This window comes from Myxine glutinosa, chromosome 2 (assembly GCF_964187855.1).
Source record: "Myxine glutinosa chromosome 2, kmMyxGlut1.1, whole genome shotgun sequence".
Classification (NCBI taxonomy): domain Eukaryota; kingdom Metazoa; phylum Chordata; class Myxini; order Myxiniformes; family Myxinidae; genus Myxine; species Myxine glutinosa.
In genome coordinates this window covers 235,706,876-235,728,538 of record NC_136262.1, presented here as the reverse complement: position 1 = coordinate 235,728,538, position 21,663 = coordinate 235,706,876, and the positions used below count along the sequence as shown (strand labels likewise).

The 21,663-nt window shown below is 46.5% G+C and overlaps 1 protein-coding gene across 2 annotated transcripts in view; it reads right to left on the bottom strand.

The window, feature by feature from the left end:
* Window positions 1-7,080: 7,080 nt before the first annotated feature.
* The window catches only part of ABCB7 (ATP binding cassette subfamily B member 7), an 83,930-nt gene continuing 69,347 nt past the window's right edge, over window positions 7,081-21,663 (bottom strand). For both annotated transcript variants that reach the window (XM_068106070.2, XM_068106071.2), the window contains 3 exons: window positions 12,960-13,063; window positions 10,783-10,890; window positions 7,081-7,916 (listed from right to left, as the gene is read on the bottom strand). In XM_068106070.2, the coding sequence (XP_067962171.2) occupies window positions 7,707-7,916; window positions 10,783-10,890; window positions 12,960-13,063 (422 nt within the window). In that variant the 3' untranslated portion in view covers window positions 7,081-7,706. The remainder of the gene's footprint in view (window positions 7,917-10,782; window positions 10,891-12,959; window positions 13,064-21,663) is intronic.

Below are 21,663 nucleotides of genomic sequence, written 5' to 3'. Positions count from 1 at the left end.
ACAGGGGGACCGCGAGGGAAAGACAGCACAGGGGGACCGCGAGGGAAAGACAGCACAGGGGGACCGCGAGGGAAAGACAGCACAGGGGGACCGCGAGGGAAAGACAGCACAGGGGACCGCGAGGGAAAGACAGCACAGGGGGACCCCGAGGGAAAGACAGCACAGAGGGACCGCGAGGGAAAGACAGCCGCAGGGGGACCCCGAGGGAAAGACAGCACAGGGGGACCGCGAGGGAAACACAGCACAGGGGGACCACGAGGGAAAGACAGCACATGGGGCCACGAGGGAAAGACAGCACAGGGGGACCGTGAGGGAAAGACAGCACAGGGGCACCGCGAGGGAAAGACAGCACAGGGGCACCGCGAGGGAAAGACAGCACAGGGGCACCGCGAGGGAAAGACAGCACAGGGGCACCGCGAGGGAAAGACAGCACAGGGGGACCACGAGGGAAAGACAGCACAGGGGGACCGCGAGGGAAAGACAGCACAGGGGGACCGCGAGGGAAAGACAGCACAGGGGCACCGCGAGGGAAAGACAGCACAGGGGGGCCACGAGGGAAAGACAGCACAGGGGCACCGCGAGGGAAAGACAGCACAGGGGGACCGCGAGGGAAAGACAGCACAGGGGGCCACGAGGGAAAGACAGCACAGGGGCACCGCGAGGGAAAGACAGCACAGGGGCACCGCAAGGGAAAGACAGCACAGGGGCACCGCGAGGGAAAGACAGCACAGGGGCACCGCGAGGGAAAGACAGCACAGGGGCACCGCGAGGGAAAGACAGCACAGGGGGACCGCGAGGGAAAGACAGCACAGGGGGACCGCGAGGGAAAGACAGCACAGGGGGACCGCGAGGGAAAGACAGCACAGGGGGACCGCGAGGGAAAGACAGCACAGGGGGACCGTGAGGGGAAAGACAGCACAGGGGGACCACAAGGGAAAGACAGCACAGGGGGACCGCAAGGGAAAGACAGCACAGGGGGACCGTGAGGGAAAGACAGCACAGAGGGACCGCGAGGGAAAGACAGCACAGGGGGACCGCGAGGGAAAGACAGCACAGAGGGACCGCGAGGGAAAGACAGCACAGGGGGACCCACGAGGGAAAGACAGCACAGGGGGACCACGAGGGAAAGACAGCACAGGGGGACCACGAGGGAAAGACAGCACAGGGGGGACCACGAGGGAAAGACAGCACAGGGGGACCACGAGGTAAAGACAGCACAGGGGGACCACGAGGGAAAGACAGCACAGGGGGACCACGAGGGAAAGACAGCACAGGGGGACCGCGAGGGAAAGACAGCACAGGGGGACCGCGATGGAAAGACAGCACAGAGGGACCGCGAGGGAAAGACAGCACAGGGGGACCGCGAGGGAAAGACAGCACAGGGGGACCACGAGGGAAAGACAGCACAGGGGCACCGTGAGGGAAAGACAGCACAGGGGGACCGCGAGGGAAAGACAGCACAGGGGGACCGCGATGGAAAGACAGCACAGGGGGACCGCGAGGGAAAGACAGCACAGGGGGACCACGAGGGAAAGACAGCACAGGGGGCCACGAGGGTAAGACAGCACAGGGGGACCACGAGGGAAAGACAGCACAGGGGCACCGCGAGGGAAAGACAGCACAGGGGCACCGCGAGGGAAAGACAGCACAGGGGGACCGCGAGGGAAAGACAGCACAGGGGGTCGGGTGACACCCGACGGTCGGGTGACACCGTCACAATTTCGGTCTTCGAGGCCGGCCGATAGGCACAGAGTGACCAGAAGGGACGAGGTTCTCCTGACCACGTGGCCCTCGACTCGGTGGGGTTTGTCCGCACAATGTGGGCGCTTTCAGGATAACTTTAGCCGGGGAGCGTTTGGGTGCCCCGGTCCGATACTGCCGCTCACGCGCAGAACACCTTGTGAGTGCACGTGGGTTCCGGCGGTCCCACTGGCCTAGCGCTACCATGTTTAGACAGCGAACTCCGTCCCCGGGCACCGGCACCTACTCCCGGAAGTTTGAGAGATCAGCAGTGCCGGGCACGGTAGGACACCCGCGTTGCCCCAGCGGACCGGGGATGCGCGAGCCTACGCGTTAGCGTGCTACGGCGGAATCAACGGCTTCGGCCACGGCCGGGCCGAAAATCGGCCCGGTCGCCCGGAAATGAACTGGGTCGACGCCCGCGCTAGAGAGGTCGCGGGCGACTGAGATGTATTAACAAATAATTAATTAATTTGAGACGTCCGATTTCTAGTGTTTGGAAATTTGGAAGAGCTTGACCCTAGCCTTTCCCTTGCGAGGGCAAGGAGGAACTTAACACTTGACACTTAAGCTTAGTTTGAAGTACACCCTGCCAGCGCTCCCGGTGGGACGGCAGGGCAACCAGAAGGGACGAGGTTCTCCTGACCACGTGGCCCTCGATCTGGGAAGCGAGAGGCGTTCCATTAGTGGACGCGCCCCTCACGCCCGACTTTTGGGCGGCCCCGGCAGGCCGTTTGTTTTGACGTTCCGTGACAGGCCCCGCACCCCGACCTCCGGGCCGACCGGAATGAATCCCGGTGTCCCGATCCGAACCTTCAGAGCGGGCCGGCTGGGGAGTGCCAAGCACCCCGTACCTGCACTTTCCGTCCCTGCGGTCCCAAATACCGGAACCACCCGAATACCACTTTATTCGACAAAATGAGGTGCGGCCTACAGCCTTAGAAAACCAACCCTATATAAGTCAATACCTCCAACGACACAGGCGCGCATTCGTGCCGCGTGACGTGGTGACGTCATCGCGCTTTCACCTTAAAAGACTTATTTGATACAAGTTAATATCTTGATATAAGCCTTAGAAAACCAACCCTATAGAAGTCAAATGGTCCAATAAAGGGTGATGGGAGGGTGATGGCAGGGTGATGGGGGAGGGTGATGGGGGAGGGTGATGGGAGGGTGCAATAATCGAAAACCGATTCAAAATGGCCCCTCGCTACGATTTTCACGATCACATTTTATTTTCACCACTTCAAATCGACCGAATTTCACCAAATAAGATACCACACTCGCTGCACTGATGTCATTTTTACGGCAAAAGTGAAAACAGATTTTAATTTGGAAATAAAACGAAAGCGTGCACAATGGAATCATTCGTGCCGCGTGACGTCATCGCATTTCCACCTTAAAAGACTTATTTGATATAAGTTAATATTTTGATATAAGCCTTAGAAAACCAACCCTATAGAAGTCAATACCTCCGACGACACAGGCGTGCATTCGTGCCGCGTGACGTCATCGCGCTTTCATCTTAAAAGACATTTGATATAAGTTAATATTTTGATATAAGCCTTAGAAAACCAACCCTATAGAAGTCAATACCTCCAACGACACAGGTGCGCATTCGTGCCGCGTGACGTGGTGACGTCATCGCGCTTTCACCTTAAAAGATTTATTTGATATAAGTTAATATTTTGATATAAGCCTTAGAAAACCAACCCTATAGAAGTCAATACCTCCGACGACACAGGCGTGCATTCGTGCCGCGTGACGTCATCGCGCTTTCACCTTAAAAGATTTATTTGATATAAGTTAATATTTTGATATAAGCCTTAGAAAACCAACCCTATAGAAGTCAATACCTCCAACGACACAGGCGCGCATTCGTGCCGCGTGACGTGGTGATGTCATCACGCTTTCACCTTAAAAGATTTATTTGATATAAATTAATATCTTGATATAAGCCTTAGAAAACCAACCCTATAGAAGTCAAATGGTCCAATAAAGGGTGATGGGAGGGTGATGGCAGGGTGATGGGAGGGTGATGGCAGGTTGATGGGAGGGTGATGGCAGGGTGATGGGGGAGGGTGATGGGGCAGGGTGATGGGGCAGGGTGATGGGAGGGTGATGGGAGGGTGCAATAATCGTAAACCGATTCAAAATGGCCCCTCGCTACGATTTTCCACGATCACATCCCATTTTCACCACTTCAAATCGACCGAATTTCACCAAATAAGATACCACACTCGATGCACCGATGTCCTTTTTACGGCAAAAGTGAAAACAGATTTTAATTTGGAAATAAAACGAAAGTGTGCACAATGGAACCATTCGTGCCGCGTGATGCGGTGACTTCATCGCACTTCCACCCCAAAAGACTTATTTGATATAAGTTAATATTTTGATATAAGCCTTAGAAAACCAACCCTATAGAAGTCCGCGAGGGAAAGACAGCACAGGGGGACCACGAGGGAAAGGCAGCACAGAGGGACCGCGAGGGAAAGACAGCCGCAGGGGGACTGCGAGGGAAAGACAGCACAGGGGGACCGCGAGGGAAAGACAGCACAGGGGGACTGTGAGGGAAAGACAGCACAGGGGGACAGCGAGGGAAAGACAGCACAGGGGGACCGCGAGGGAAAGACAGCACAGGGGGACCGCAAGGGAAAGACAGCACAGGGGGACCGCGAGGGAAAGACAGCACAGGGGGACCGTGAGGGAAAGACAGCACAGGGGGGCCGCGAGGGAAAGACAGCACAGGGGGACCGCGAGGGATAGACAGCACAGGGGGACCGCGAGGGAAAGACAGCACAGGGGGACCGCGAGGGAAAGACAGCCGCAGTTCCCGCCCGTTCTTCATGCCGTTCTTTTCTCTGCATTCGCAGTTCCAGGTACATGTTCTGTTAATCTCGCAGGGTCCAGCTCCGCAAGTCAGGTCAGCTTTCAGTCTTCGCATTGCTGGACGCAGAGCTGCCATCACCCAGACGGGACGGGGGGCAGCGTTTCCGTACTGGAGGCTTCATCGAGAATCACCTCAATCGCAGCACGGAACCAGAGCTCAACACAGGAAGCCAACGGACTGACGGGTGATACGCCATTGGAGAAGAGGAAGGATTTGATATCTGAAGCAATGATGGATTCCATGACTGCTGATAATTGGGAGCAAGCTGATTGGTCTGTAGTTGCAAGGATCTGTTTTTGCACCTTTTTTTGTGTAAAGCAGTAATGTTGGCTGATTTTCAAGCTGATGGCAGATGATCTTGAGCAAAAGAATGGTGAAGAGAGCAGAGAGAGGGTGTGAAAGAGTGGCAGAGCAGGATTTTAGGCCACGTGGGCTGATGCCGTCTGGTCCAGTTGCAGAATCAGAGTCAAGGTTTGACAGAAACTTGTCCACCTTGTCGGGAGTGAAGGACACAGAGTCCAGGAGCAGCTGGGTTCAACTGGGTAAGGTGGGTCCAGAGAGAGACTGGTTTGGGACACAAGATTTTGAGGCAAACACAGAGTTGAGGCATTCAGCTTTTTCATGTGCAGAGTCAGCTGTATAGCCGTTTGAGGTAAGGGAGGGGATGGAGGGGGAACAAACACCAGAAACAGATTTGATCAGACACCACCAGGATTTGGAGGAGGGAGACAAGTTTGAGAGTTCAGTCTTGAGATTACAGATATGTCGTTTCCTGGCTCTCCTGAGGGTAGGCACACACTGGTACCGAGCTCTGTGAAAGGAACGGAGATTGCCACCGTTGGATTTGCCTTCCATGAAGCATAGGCTAGTTGTTTCATGGCAACTGTCTCACCACAAGATTCAGTGTACCATGGACGGGAGGAAGGGTATGACAACTGAAGACGAGATGGGATAAATCTGTGCATGAGAGAGAGAGAGCAATTTTCTTTGGAAGAATTCCCAGAAAGAGTTGATGTCAGAGGCAGTAGAGATGGGAGACCAGTCCACATGATTGATGGCTGTTTGAATTGAATTATGAGACATGACCAGATGATTGGTTGATTGAAATTCTTGGGACCATGCCAGTCGGCCTGAGTGAAATGTCAGACTCGTCAGCGCTGAAGAGGCTCTCTGAGAATGGCCAGAGAGAAGTCGACTTTAACAAGGAAATGATCAGATGAACCGACTGGAGCAGAAGAAGAACAGCAGACATTTGCAGGAAAGTTCATCATAACCAAGTCTAGAAGAGAAGATGCTCCATTGACTAAGATCTGGGTCAGGAAATTGACAGATTGTGTCACTCCCAATGAGTTGCAGAAGTCCTTTGCTGAGGTGCCATGGTTGGTACAAGAGGTACCCACACTCAGCCAGCTGGCATGATGACAGTTGAAGTCGCCACATATGAGGAAGAGAGAGTTGGGATGAGTGGATAGATGTTTGTCCATGTTGTCAGACAGCGAGATGTAAGTTGGTCCATCTTTGACAACATGAATGAAAGTGAAGGGGAAATTTTTGTCGTGTGCTCAGACCTTGCAAAGCTGATGCCTCAATATTACCAGACTGGATAACCTGCGCCAGATTTCCTTGGTGGGGTGTTGTTTGCAATGTTTTTGGTTGAAGGCATGAAGGAAAATTCAGCTGCAAGTGAAAAATGAGGCTGGATCAACTCAGCGTTTGAGTGAGGAGGTTTTGGGAAATAAGCCTTGCCAAAGAGAAAAGGAAGCGATTTTGATGAACAAGAATGAATGCGTTGTTCCTGATGGAGTAAAAACTTTGGGGATATGGTGAAGAAAGGATAGGAAAATGAGTCACTGAGTAGCAAGATTGGAGTTCGGGAAAAAAATTCCGATGTTGTTCCTTTGTTTTTTTCCGAGTGAAGGAGAAATATTTTGTTTGAATTTTTGGAGGAAGGAGGAGAAATGGATTGAGCTGAGCGATCAGAGGTACCAATAACTGGAATAAAAGGAGCGAAAACGAAGTTAACTTGGGAGACATATTAAACGGTTCAACACAGCAGGATACGGTTTGGAACAGAAAATTGATTTAAAAAACACGAACACCAAAACAGGAATAAAAACCAATCTAAAACACAAGGTAAATGGTCGGGGAACTTAGTTTAGAACTGGCAGGAGAGAGCGCCGATCAATCCTCCACGCGTGCCGATTCCGAACCAGATGTCAGACGCACTCTAATCATTAGTACTCACTCTCATCAATTCGCACTTACAAAACCTGGTAAACACCTCAACATAAGTTGGAAAGGGATCTTACTCCTACAGTAGACTGAAATAGACTTGTTTGAGTTTTTTTTTTGAGGCAACAAGGAAACTTTGGGCGACTTGAATAGTGTTCAACTTATTCATGACAAACGTTTGGAGTGGGAATAAAAAAAGTAAACAAAGACCCATCTTGTAAAAATTACTCCGATATTTGTTTTATGTTGTATGCGCCGACATATAAAATAGCTTGGTTCTGCAATCGTAAAATCAGAGCAAGTTAGTCTGTAGAACAACATGGATGTGTGATGTGGGAGGACATGCGAGTGGCTGCTAAAGCCAAGGATTACCCGCTTTTTACATTCCATCTTTTGGAAATGCCTGAAATGAGGATCAATCCAAGATGACTTTGCAGAACCTAGTGAAACAAACTTGCACCAGGTTTTCTTATCATACTATCAGTTTCAAAAATGTTCTATGTACAAATTCGTACTCATAAACAGGTTGCATGTTAGGAGTCCACAACTTTGTTGTCCCACTCCACGTGGAACAAACCAGACCCACAACCCACAGCCATCAATCAATCTCAATGATTTCGATTTTCACCCCTCCCACCCCTTTTCTTTAGGTTCGATCAATAATGATCTCCAACATAAAACTGCAACAATAATATTACAAACATCATTTGAGGATTTGTATGCAATTCCTATTACAACCAAACTTTGCGCAATCCCAAACATTTATACATTTTTAAGAAACATTTTTTACTCTGCCCAATGAAACCCCTGCCCTTTCCCTCAATTTTATTTTTCTTGATTTTCAACAAGAACAGTTCCCACAACCCTTTACACTCTTCATTATTTCCTCCATTGCAATCTTCCTCTCCATCTCTCTGTCTGGCTTTTCACTTCCATTGACAACTCTGCTGCCTTTCAAATTCCCAGCCAGCTGTTTGTGCCAGAGTTCAGCATAAAGGCTCGAAGGAGATGAAAGCAGTTGCCAATGTGTGCCTTTCTCAACGACTTTACCCTAGAAGAAAAATAGGGAAAAACATTATTTCATATGCAGCCTGTGGCTGCTAGTTGAATCATTGTTGGGAGCACGACCATGCCGTTGATGCAGTGCCCATTTCCAGAAAGCTGGTACTCATTTTGCCGACCCCGGAAGGATGGCAGGCCGAGTCAACCCTCCTGATGTTACTTAACGGCACGACAGGGACTCAACATTAACACCCCAAGATCTTAAGCCAGCAATCTTGACCGTTAAGCCAACACCAGGCTTAGCGGAAAAATGAAAATAAAACAGAGGAAGAGTGAAAAAAAATGAATAAAGTCTGGCTGAGGACTTGCCGTAATAAAGAATAAGGAGTGCTGTGAAACAAACAAACAAGCATCATGGAATAACAACTCGGATCTCAAATCCAGGACCTACAAGTTCCCCCATTTGGTCTTTTTTAACAAAGAGCTACACAACTAACTCTGTGTCTGAGCTTGCAGATTGGAAACGCCCCTTCGTTGTTTTTGTTCTGTATACATAGTCGAGGCTCATGGAAGAGCTAGCACACGAAACGGATCAGGACATAACAGGATGCAAAACGAACAGTTGAGACATGCAAAAGGACCAGTAGAGAGAGGGGGAAACTGGTGTTGGAAGCAGGGAAGAAGGCCAAGATGGAGGCAAACACCAGCAGCAGAGTAGAAGGCCAAGAAGGGGAGAAACACTAACAGCAGAGTAGAAGGCCAATATGGGGGAAAACACCAAGATAGATAGAAACACTAACAGCAGAGTAGAAGGCCAATATGTGGGGAAACACAAAGATAGATAGAAACACTAACAGCAGAGTAGAAGGCCCTCATATCTTAATGGACCTTTACAGTTCAAGAAAATTCTCCGAAGTTCTTCGAATAATCCCTTTTCATAGAAGCGTTTATAAAACATCGAAAAAGCAAAATAAACAAGTACAGGTATATTCAAAGTACACCACCCCAATGCCAAATAAATAAATAACGTATCCTCCAGCGCACGGCATTGCCGGGGCGCCCTCGGCACCCAGCGATCCCGCCGTTCAGCACATAGAGATGGTATTGGAAGGGAGAGGTGTGCAATAATTGATTGATTCATTGCGTAATAAAAATAAATTTCTAATAATCATAAAATAATTAATTTCTCAATCAAATGGCTAATAGTATAGCTAAACCACCAGTTCTTTTTTTTGTTTTTTTATGTTGAAGGGTCCAGGTACGGACTATATAGCACCCTCATCGAGGCCAGGCCTTAAATAAAAGAGAAGAAAAGTGTATGATGAAAAGTGTATGGTATCCCTCGGATGGGCATCTTGCCTCCAGTGGATGTCAGATTCAAAAAGCACGTCACTCTATAATGGGAATGGAAATGGCAACAAGCATATGAGAACGCATCCACCCAATTTATATCATTATCAAGGGAAGCGCGAAGTGCACCTCCTTTTTTCAGAATGGTTTCTCGATGCAACTTTAACGCAGGGACCGAAAACTCGTTTCTCGGCTTCTACTGGATGAAATTGGCTGCAAATGTCAGAAGTAAATGCTTTGCACGTCGAGGTAGTATGATCCAAACTTCAGCAATGTTTCTTTCCGCATTCTTGAGTTTTATTTAGAAAACCGTCAAATTCACGTTGGTGTCTGTCCGTTCTTCCGTCCGTCAGCCCGAAATGTGTTGGTGCTCATATCTCAAAGGCTATGCATTGAAACTAGCTGAAACCTGGAACATACATCGACCAATACATCTAATTAATGGCTTTTGAAACAAATTCCACCCAAGTGCCACAGTTTTTGCTTGGCTCATAGGGGTGAACCCCAAAACGTTGGACATAGAAAAATTTTGACTCTGGTAGTAATCAATATAGAATGAAGTTGCATGCTGTGAGAATGAAAAAGGCACAGAAAAAATGGCGGCAATTTTTTTTCTTTGTCCAGGATTGGATTGATACTGTATTTCATGACGAGCAATTGGAGATATGGTTTACAGTATTGGGCACAGCAATAGGTTGGTTTACAGTAATAGGTTGGTTTTTTAATTCGTGTAATTTAATTGATGTATGCGATGTCTCCATGTATTTTTTCATCCGTCGTGATGGCCACTTGTAGTGGCCATAGAAAATGAGACATTCTTGGGAAAAATGCCAGGGGCATAGAAATGGCCACTTTGTATGGAATGCGCCATGAGGCAAACTACATAAAAGAAGGAACTACAAATATCTTGTAGAAAATGTCGAACAATAGAAAAGAAGGGACATTCCATGGCTTGTGGAAAATGCCAGATGATAGAAAATAAGGGACATTCAAAAAATCTCATGTGCATGCTGTATTACCCTTGTGTTCTTAGGAGGAGGAACGTAATGCTCTAGAAAAGTTCATATAAAGGGGCACCCTACATATATAGGTTAAAGTACATTTACTAATTCATGCAGCTGTATGAATCAAAAGTTGTCCACAACGTTTTGAAATGTGCTAAATATCGTTTTTTGGCCCCATCTCTCAATGGTGAAGAATCACTTAAAAGTCCAAAAAAAAAAAAAATCCTCATATCCAGATCCGGATCTTCACCAAAATTGAGTCAATTCGTTCTGTCACACACTCAACCTGCCCACAAGTTCTCTCAATCCGTCCATAAGTTTGAGCTATCCTGCTCAAAGACAAAAAAACAGACAAAAAATGAATGAATGTATTCATTTTCTGTCTATCTTCATATCTGTCCACCTTTGGTTTTTGATTAATTTTGAATCGGATGATTCACAAAAAGGAGAAAATAAAAAAAATAGAAAGAAAGAAGGATTGTTGTATAAAATCTGCCAGTTAAACCACAATTGACGGTGTAAATTAGATGATTGGACAAACAGGTTGGTGGCAATACACACCTCGTGAAGAACGATTATTTCATTGGCAGCAACCACAGTGGAAAGACGGTGGGCTATTTGAATTGTTGTTCTGTTCCGCATCACAGTTGCCATTGCTGTCAGGATATGCTGTCAATAAGAAAAACAAATGTCAAATTTCAATTGCAATACTCAACTATAATGATTACCAAAAAAAAAAAAAATATTCACTTGTGTCCTTTCAAGCATGAAGATCTGATTTAGAATCAATATCAAAAACAATAATCATAAATGCTTTATATAAGAATGGTTGAAGTGAAAGTTACACTTGTGGGGATGGCTGTGGGGTTAAAAAAAAAAATTCCTCAATGTCTCACAAATGTGATGCTAATAGTCTGAAAGGTGACAGGGTGAGCAAAAATACCTTGTTTTGCACCAACGTGCAGTAAGTAAAGCCGAGATGGGGCCAATGGTGAATGTGCTTGAGCAAGATGAAGAATGGAAGAATTTTGAATGAATGGGAGAAAGAGGAAATTCACTTTCTTGAAATTAATAATTGTCTTGCAACACAGTTCTGTTACCATTCTCTATCACAGAAAACTGTGTACACCCATGCACAGATAAATTGGGTTGTGATGCTGTGATGATAATATTGGACGATAATAAAAAATCTGATGCTGGGCTAAATGGATTTCATAAATTACTCACAAATGTAGTTTTGCTCATACACGAAGGTCCCTTACGTATACAGTATTGGCAACCAGGAATGCTGCTACCAAGGAAAGATGATGAGTGCAACAAATATTGCTAGAAAATAGATAAGCAAAGGGTGAAGTAGCGCCAGGATATGGACATGATTGGGCATTGTGTCCTTATATTACACAAGCCTCAAAATGAATGGCAGAATAATTGGAAGTACACATTGGTGTGGCATAATGCACACCATTTCTTGCATCATTATTAAATTAAAAGATGGGATCTCCATTTGGTGACAAATCTGGGATGGTAAAATGATATATTCTATCGTCAATTATATGATGTTTGTTTCTTGCGGATTTTGCGGTGTTTGCCGAGTGAGACATAACCCATGGCTGATGCTCTCCCTTGAAGTCAGGAATTACTATTCTCATATAATTGACAATTATGGTCTTCATTGGTTAGATTTTTGAAATGGTGTGCCATCCTGAGGAGGGAAAATAAGCCCTCGTCGGGATGGCATGATGTTGAAGTCGTGGGGACTCACTCCTATGGAGGAGGGGTCCAATTGTATGACCATGCATTCTGGCCCTTCGGGGTCAGGATGCATGTGTTTTGATTGACAATGTGATTCAACCTTTGGGCTGAGGTGCATGTGTATGCCAATGGGACAGTCTTGATGGATGGTGTGCCTTGACCGTGGGGTCAAGATGCATGTCCAAGGCTGTTTAAATGTTTGATTTTTTTTCACCTTTTTAAAATAAAAAAGGCGCCTTCAAAATAGGCAAATAAGCTGGGAATCCGGATCAGCGGCTGGGGTTTAATCAATGACCACCATAAAAAATCACAATGCAATTGAGTGGCCGAGGTGAAGCCTCCGGGCCGAAGGTGACACTATGGTCTGCGCACACACAGGATTTTTATCCAGTGGAGATGAGGCGAGCGCTCATCATGCTCCATACAATTTGATTTTAATATCCGTCCGATCATCAGTACTTTGTTTTTTTTAGTTTGCATTAGCGGAAACAAAGTGTGTGGACGACACATGTTTGTCTCATGCGGATTATGCAGTGTTCGCCAAGTGAGACATGATCCAGAGTTGATGCTCTCCCTTGAAGTCAGGAAGTGCTATTTTCATACAAATGATGACTATGGTATTCATTGGTTAGATTTTTGAAATGGTGTACCATCCTGGAAAGGGCATATAATGTGCGCACGAACACACGAACACACGCACACAAGCTTGATCCTGACACCAATGAAAAGGCCAATATCAAATTATTACAATTTCTTCAGAGTGCTGCTACTCTGAAGCCCAAAAGATGAGTCTGAAGCCTTAAAAAGATGATGATTATCTGAAGCCCTAACCCTAACAACCCTAAACAATTTATTCAGAGTGCTTTTTACCATACAGATGTGTAGTTTGTTCATCCTGAGGCATTTACTCAACTGTTATTTCAAGGCAGTTCATCCAAACAGGAGTACAGCTTGAATTAGAATGTATCTACAAGCTTTTCATTCACCTGCTCCGTGAGCGAATCCAACGAAGAAGTTGCCTCATCCAAGATCAAGATTGGAGGGTCCTTCAAAACAGCACGGGCAATAGAGACTCGCTGTTTCTCACCACCTGAAGGAATGCATGTAACATCACTTCTGTAAAACCCTAAAATTATGACAAATACAAGGTGATCCACAAAATAACAATACGTTTGCATTAAAGTTGGTTAAATTGTGATGAAAAGTTTACTTTCTGCCAGCATCCTGGAAATCAGCAAACATTACCGCTTTACACAAAAAAGGTGCAAAAACAGATCCTTGCAACTACAGACCAATCAGCCTGCTCCCAATTATCAGCAAAGTCATGGAATCCATCATTGCTTCGGATATGAAATCTTTCCTCTTCTCCAATGGCTTGATCTCTGATCATCAATTTGGTTTCAGACCAGGTCACTCTACTCTGGACATGCTGCTTCTGCTGTCTCAACAATGGATGGAGGTCCTCAATGCCAAACAGGAAATCAGAGCTGTCTCCCTTGACATATCACGTGCCTTCGATACGGTCTGGCACCCAGCTCTGCTCACCAAACTCTCCTCCTATGGTATCCATGGAAATCTCCATGCATGGCTTGCGGACTTCCTCTCTGGTCGTAGTCAACGTGTGGCCCTGAATGGATTTCTCTCATCTCCCCTTCCCGTTCAGGCTGGAGTTCCCCAAGGCAGTGTGCTGGGCCCTGTGCTTTTTCTGGTCTTTATCAATGATCTCTCCGACTCTCTGGAAAATCCTCTGTATCTCTTTGCTGATGACTCCACTCTCTGCCGCTCCATTCCTCTTCCCTCAGATCGGCAGTCTGCAGCCTCCTCACTCTCTGAAGACCTGGACAAAATCACAGACTGGTCAAACATGTGGAACATGTCTTTCAATCCTGACAAATCTCACACTCTTACTATGTCTCTCCGAAAAGATCGACTGGACAACCCTCTCATCTACTTTCTCAACAATCCTCTCCAAGAAGTTCTGTCGCTCAAGCTTTTGGGTCTCACCATCTGCCATGATCTTTCTTGGGAAAACCACATTTCCAAGCTGGCCTCCAAAGCCAGTCGCCGACTGGGCATCCTCCGTCGTGCGAAGTCCTTCCTAGGCACACTTGAGCTCCTCACCACATACAAGGCTTTCATCCGCAGCTCAATGGAATACTGTTCTCCCCTATGGGCTGGTGCTCCTGCCTCACACCTGGCTCGGCTTCACGCTGTTGAATCCAAAGCTTTCAGAATCATTGGAATCTCCCGCGATGAAGCTATCTCTGAGGGCCTTTCACTCACTCACCGCAGGCAGGTAGGTGGTCTTTCTGTCTTCTACCGACTCCTCTCCAGCCTTGCTCCCCCAGCTCTCTCTGTGCTCTGTCCCCCAAATATTCCTACAGGTCGCACAAGATCTGCCAGCAACCCTCTGATGGTTAAACTGCCGAAATCTCGGCTCTCTGCTCACCTTCACTCTTTCATTCCTCTTTTCTCCCGCCTCTGGAACAAACTCCCACACTCACTTCAATCACACTCCTCCCTCCAGGTCTTCAAAACAGCTGTTCACCACCATCTCTTATCTTCCCCCATCCAAAACCTTGATCTTTTCTACCCCCACTAATTCACCCCAGATCCACCTTGTTTGAAATTCCAACTTCTTTCCTGGAAGTCTTGGCAGTGTCCATATGTTTTATACCTCTCCCACCCCCCCCCCCTTCCCATGCCTCCCCCCAAAGCCCTCTCCCTCCCACAGTTCTCTCGATGTCTCCATGTCTCTCGGTCCCTGCTCTCAAATGTTGTGTTTGTGTCCTTCCCCCTCTCTCCCCATCTTGTCTACCACTCCCGATGTTATTTGTTTTGTGTGTCTGTTTGTCTTTCTGTGTGATTAATGTTCGCTCTTTCACGAGCCTCGATCTTGTATACAAAAAAAAAAAAAAAAAAAAAAAAATCTTAGTGATGAAGTGTATTAATCAATACTATGACGTGTAAACGGGGTGGTTTGTTTGATCATAAACTCCTTTTTACAGTTTTGGCTGATCTTAAGAGAAATTGGCATACTATACTCACGGGGCTGTAAGGGGATGTATTATGTGCATAATAACAATAGCCTTGAATTATTTTTTCATTTCGATATTTATTTAGAACTACCAAAAGTACCTGGCGTTGCCGGACAACAGAAGGTCGCTTTGTGCCAGGAATATGAAGAGAGGGAGGGATAGGAGGGAGGGGGGTGGGAAATGGATGGGAGGGGAGGGGGGAAAGGAGGAAGAAGGTTAGGGGGGGAAAGGGTTATGGTGAGTTGAGGTGAGGGAAGGGGGATGGGAAGGTAAGGAGAATGGGGGGTGGGGGGGGGGGGGTGGAGGGTCGGTTAAAACACTATATCATCTATTTTGTCCCATAGGCAATAATGGCAGAATTTCCCTCTTCCCGGCTGCACAGTATTCTCGATATGTTAGGGTTGGCTGACTGATGTGATACATGCTGTGACAACTCGTATTACCCAGGTGTGTGTGTGTGCGTGTGTTCTGATTCACCAGCCACACCATCTGATCCACAGGGCTCTCAAATGGCATCAAGTGTGAGCATTCCTCCAGAATGGTTTTGCACTTTGACTTGCCCCCACCACAACACCCCACACCTCTCAACACCACCCCTTCCAAACCTCACCCCAAACTCAGGTTCATCTGGGCGACCAGTATCTCCCCCACACCACTTTCTACCCCTATGGCCCTTCCCCAACCCCTCCATATTCCTCCCTCGATCCTCCCCACTTCCCCACAACCCCTCCCCAAATACTCAGAATTCCACGGGCATAGAACAGGTATCTCATCTAGTTATATCAAAACAGGCAAGCATGTGCTATCACTGAGATAAATACTACTACCAGTGAGGCTTCAAAATTCTATGATTCCCCGAAATTCTACGATATCAAGGTGTATAATCCCTCAAAAAATTCACATTTCCCCCAAAGTTATTTTAGCGCAAGTGTAACAGCCTCACGTGCATCCATTAGTACAATCATGTTAAATAGATAAACCACGCAAGAATTGCGTCATCTGGCCTGGATGTCCGTGCATGTAATCATTTGTTACATTTGCCTGCAGAATGCACAGAGAGATGTGATTTTTTTAAACATCCGTCTTCACCAGATGTTTTAATTTTGTGTGGAGCACCTCAATGAACCTATAAAAATGTAAATACAAGTTGTGGAGACCCCACGAATAAGCAGTCTCCAAAGAGAACACTCAAATTGCTCACAAATTTAAACGTGACAAAAACGGCAACCACAACTATTTACCTTTAAATACTGGTTCGGGGTATTTTGCTGCACAAAATGGCAGCATTCAATGGGCGTGAGGAGATGGCGAGCTTCCCGGGATTTGCTTGTTTCCCGAATGTCTGTGCCATTTCTGATTATTCATGTAAACGACTGGCTTGAGCGATACTCATCGCGATACGGCTTTTGTATATAGCACGATTGATACATTTGATTTGGGAAGCTTCGGTTCAGTTGCACGAAACACACACGTGCCGTTTGTTGTTTTTGCATCCTCTGCATGGCACTCGTAAGACGTGATTGTAATGAACAAACTAACTCTGAGTTAGTTACATAAGTTATGAGTTAGTTCGTTATAAGCTAACTCCGAGGGCCTTTCACTCACTCACCACAGGCAGGTTGGTGGTCTTTCTGTCTTCTACCGACTCCTCTCCGGCCGAGCTCCCCCCCCCCCAAGCCCTGTCTGTGCTCTGTCCCCCAAACATTCCTACAGGTCGCACAAGATCCGCCTGCAACCCTCTTCGGGTGAAACTGCCAAAATCAAGACTCTCTGCTCACCTTCACTCCTTCATTCCTCTTTTCTCCCACCTCTGGAACAAACTCCCTCACTCTCTTCAATCCCACTCCTCCCTCCAGATCTTTAAAATAGCTGTTCACCACCATCTCTTATCTTCCCCCATCCAAAATCTTGATCTTTTCTACCCCCGTTAATTCACCCCAGATCCACTTTTCTGAAATACAAACTTGTTTCCTGGAAGTCCTAGCAGTGTCCATGTTTTTTACTTCTCCCCCCCCCCCCCCCCCCCCCCTTCCCACGCCTCCTTCCCCCAAGCCCTCTCCCTCCCACAGATCTCCCGATGTCCCTGCTCTCAAATGTTGTACTTGTCTGCTTCCCTCTCTCTCCCCATCTTGTCTCCCGCTCCCTTTATTTTGTCTTATGTGTCCGTTTGTTTTTTTTTGTCATTAATGCTCTTACATGAGCCTCGATGTTGTATACAAAAAAAAAGAAAAAAAAAAGTCTTTTATAAAAGTGAAAATCAAGTGCAGGAAATCAGCGAAATGTGCAAACCCGATCGAGCAAAAAATATGTCAGACTTTCACTTGCAAAGCTAAAGTTCAACATTGTGGAGCTCCAAACACTATGTTTGATTGGATGTTGTTGTTTTTTAATAAGGATATTTTTATAAGTATGCTAGCGTGGATCGGCTCGCTACGCTCACCTCCCCACACCACATGTCATCGCTGCAGAGGCAACTGCAGATATATATATATATATAAAATTTCAAAAACACACCTGGTCACAAGTGTGCCTCACTGTCAAGGTCCTCAGCAGCATCCCGCTTCTGCCCTTCAACCTCAATACGATCAGCTAAGGTGGGGCAGCAGGGGCACATACGCCTCCACATGCAGCAGCTACACCTGGATGCGTACATACCCCCACCCCAGCCAGTGAGAACACAGACTACAACAACAAAACTGCCGACACTCCCAAAATCCACAGCCCCTCCCTCACTCACTAACTAACTCACACCACAAACCACACCTAACCGACCGACCATTTACCCTTAAAACATGCACCACTCAAACAAAAACACATTCATGCAAAACCACACCCTCTCCTGCAAAAAACAAACAAAAAACACACACACACACACACACACACACACACACACACACACACACACACACACACACACACACACACCTCTCTTCCACACTCAGTCACTACCCCTTTAGGCTGAAATGAACCACCACCCACAACCTCTACCTACATCATTCGACGTGCCTCCATAAACTTCCTCCATATCCAAAGTGAGCCTTTCAAGGCAACCTGGGCCACTTTGTCACACATCCTCCTTCTTTCTGTCCCACACACTCCAAGCCGAGCAATAAATGCAGAAAAGGATTTGCCAATATACCCTTTACACCCCACCTCAAATGGCTGACGTGAAACTCGCCAACCCTTCTCCCGACACTCTGCCTCCAGCTCACTGTACTTTCCTCTCTTCCTCTCGTGCACATCGATGCTCTCTGCCCAAGACAATTCCCCTAAGATGACCTGTCTTGTTGCACCTGACCAGATGACAATGTCAGGCCGCAACCTTGTCACATAGATCTCCTATCGGAATACCAATTGTGGCTTTAGGTTTGCCACCACCTGCCAGCCCTCTTGCTTATATATATATATATATATATATATTGCTTTTATATATATATATATATATATATATATATATATATACACAGACTTGGCATTTAATATGGAATTTTTTTTTTTCTTGACTTGGGTTTACTTTCTGAACTCAGTATATCAATCTGGTGAGTTTATTTTACCCTTCGGTGATGTCTTTGTTGAAAGAACCATGTCATTGATTGTCTTTCGCAGCAAGAAGTCAATAACAGGATTATATCACAGGTGGCATGACAAAATGTAAGGACAGGTACATTTGACGATTGGCTTCACAATCGGGTATATAAGGGTTGTTGCGTTCTGTATTAGTTGAAAACAACTGCTGCACGTCTACAAAAGTTATTGCTGCTTCCTCTGGAGATGGTCCGTCAACTTGACAATGCTGTTTGTCATGGAGTGGTGGCTTTACGAAATTCTGGCATGAAACAGCGTGCTATTGCTCGGTAGGATGGCATCACTCAAGGTCAGGTGTCAAAGATCCTGAAACGAAATGCTCAGAGGGGTGTCCCTCCTCCAATACCGAGGCCAGGACGTCCACGCAGAACCACAAGGAGAGATGATCGCCAGCTGCACCGGTTAGTCTGCAATGGCCGTACCAAGTCAGCTAATCGGCTTAGGGCTGAGTGGCAGCAACTGACAAATGTGCCTGTATCCAGAAGACAAGTCAACCAACGACTGGTTCAAGCAGGCTATCGTGCCAGGCATCCCCTTAGAAAGCCACGCCTGACCAGACAACACAGCCAGCGCCGATTGCAGTGGGCCAGAGAGCACCGTCAATGGCAGCCAGGACACTGGAATCACGTGACCTTCAGTGACGAGTCTAGATTTCTGGTCTATCGTCTAGATGGCCGCGTCCGAGTGCGCAGACAAGTGCATGAAGCCCACAACGAAGATTGTATAGTGCCAAGAGTCCAAGCTGGAGGTGGTGGGGTGACCGTTTGGGCTGCTTTTCATGCAGGGGGCAAAACTGACCTGGTTGTTCTGAATGGAAACCTGAACCAGTTCAAGTACAGGGTCATTCTGGAAGAAACATTGCTTCCATTTGCTCGTGCAGCCTTTCGAGGAAACTTTGTCTTCCAAGATGACAATGCACGGCCTCATCGTGCTCGCATGATCCAACACTTTCTTGCTGACCGTGGTGTCGAGCATATGGAGTGGCCTGCCATGTCCCCGGATATGAATCTGATAGAGAACTTGTGGGCAGAATTAACGCGTCAAATCGACAACTTGGACCAGCAGCCTACCTCAGTGCGTGAATTGCAGCAGACTATTGTCGCTGCATGGCAAGCGATTCCTGTCCAAACCTTGGCAAATCTCGTGAACAGCATGCCTCGACGTGTACGTGCTCTCCTGAATGCTTGTGGGGGTTACACGAAGTACTGAACTGTAATTTTACTGTCCATAATCCCAGTCATAATTTAGCTTTTGTTTTTGTTGAATTTTTTTTTGGCTAATGTGCAAAATAAAGAGATACTTCTGGAAAACGTACAGAAGTTTAACACAGTACTGTCCGTGAATTGAGTTCGATATCAGTTTACATCACTTTCAAGGATCAATTTATTTGCTTTGAAATGTCAAATGTGGTTTTTGTTTCTTTTAAAGGTCACATTAACAAAATCTAGAATAATTTCAACATAATTCCAATGAACTTTTGGTTCTAAGTCATCTTGAAAAGTAAGTTCACCCCCACAAAAAAAATATTCCATATTAAATGCCAAGTCTGTATATATACACAAAGAATTAAGATAAGCACCCCCCCGTTTTTTTACAACCTCGCACATTACAAGTTTGTTGTCGTCAAAACAGTGTAATATACCCATGATATTGCTATATTTTCTGGAGAAGTGATATTATGGTCACATAAAAACATAACAATCATGCCGTTTTCAATATTTTATTCTGAATAATTTAAGGTGAAATTTTTTGGGAATTTTAGGCATATTTTTACCTCAATTTAAGTATGGAGCTATAGGTCCATCACGGACAGTGTGGATGACGTTTATGTTTTCTAACGTACAGTCATTGTTCTGAGAAGACCTCTAGCGATCTTTGCGTCAATAACGTGTGTAGGACCCACGTGATCGGATGGAGCAAGGTGCTGTGACAACCATCCCCTGGCCTGCGTACAGTCCTTACCTGAACCCCCTCGAGCACGTTTGGGACATGTTGGGACGACAAATTGCGAAGATGGTCCCTCCAATAGCCAATCTGGATGAATTGGAACGTGCATTACATCGGGAATGGAACAACCTGCCACAGCAACGCATACGACGGCTTACAGGGTCTATGAGACGTAGGGTTGAGTCAGTGATCCGATCACGTGGGTCCTACACACGTTATTGACGCAAAGATCGCTAGAGGTCTTCTCAGAACAATGACTGTACGTTAGAAAACATAAACGTCATCCACACTGTCCGTGATGGACCTATAGCTCCATACTTAAATTGAGGTGAAAATATGCCTAAAATTCCCAAAAAATTTCACCTTAAATTATTCAGAATAAAATATTGAAAACGGCATGATTGTTATGTTTTTATGTGACCATAATATCACTTCTCCAGAAAATATAGCAATATCATGGGTATATTACACTGTTTTGACGACAACAAACTTGTAATGTGCGAGGTTGTAAAAAAACGGGGGGGTGCTTAACTTAATTCTTTGTGTATATATATTCAAGTTCATTGAATGATATATTGTTGTGGATATGAGAATGGTTTTTTTGTTGTTGTTGTTGTTGTTGTAGTGTAAATTGTTGTAGAATATCGCCCTCCTTACTCCAGTGTTGTATAAAGGTCAAAGGGCGTTCCCGTAGTTAGTTCCATAAAGCATACATGAAGGACACCATAATATCCCTGTTCAGTAGTTTATTTCCTTATTATGTGTAGTAGGGTAAGGCCTCGTCTTCCATTAAGATGACACTCCATTGCACCAAGTGAAATAAGATAGATTCCCTTTCATGCCCCATTCCCACTCCCAAAACTTCTATTGCCAACTACAATAGCAGCCATTAAGCATGTGCTCAGCTCGGGGAAGAAGGGCGTGCCCGGCTGCCCGCCCATCGTCATCAAGGGTGGAGTCAGAGGGCCTGTGCCCACCAATCAGGGCCGAAGCGAGCTCACCGAGGGGCGTGTCCTGAAGGCCGGCGGCTTGATCGCCTGAGGCGCTATAAAAGCGCGCGCGCAAGAACCGAGGGTGTGGTTGGACCAAGCAAGAGAGAAAGAGTGGTTGGACCAAGCAA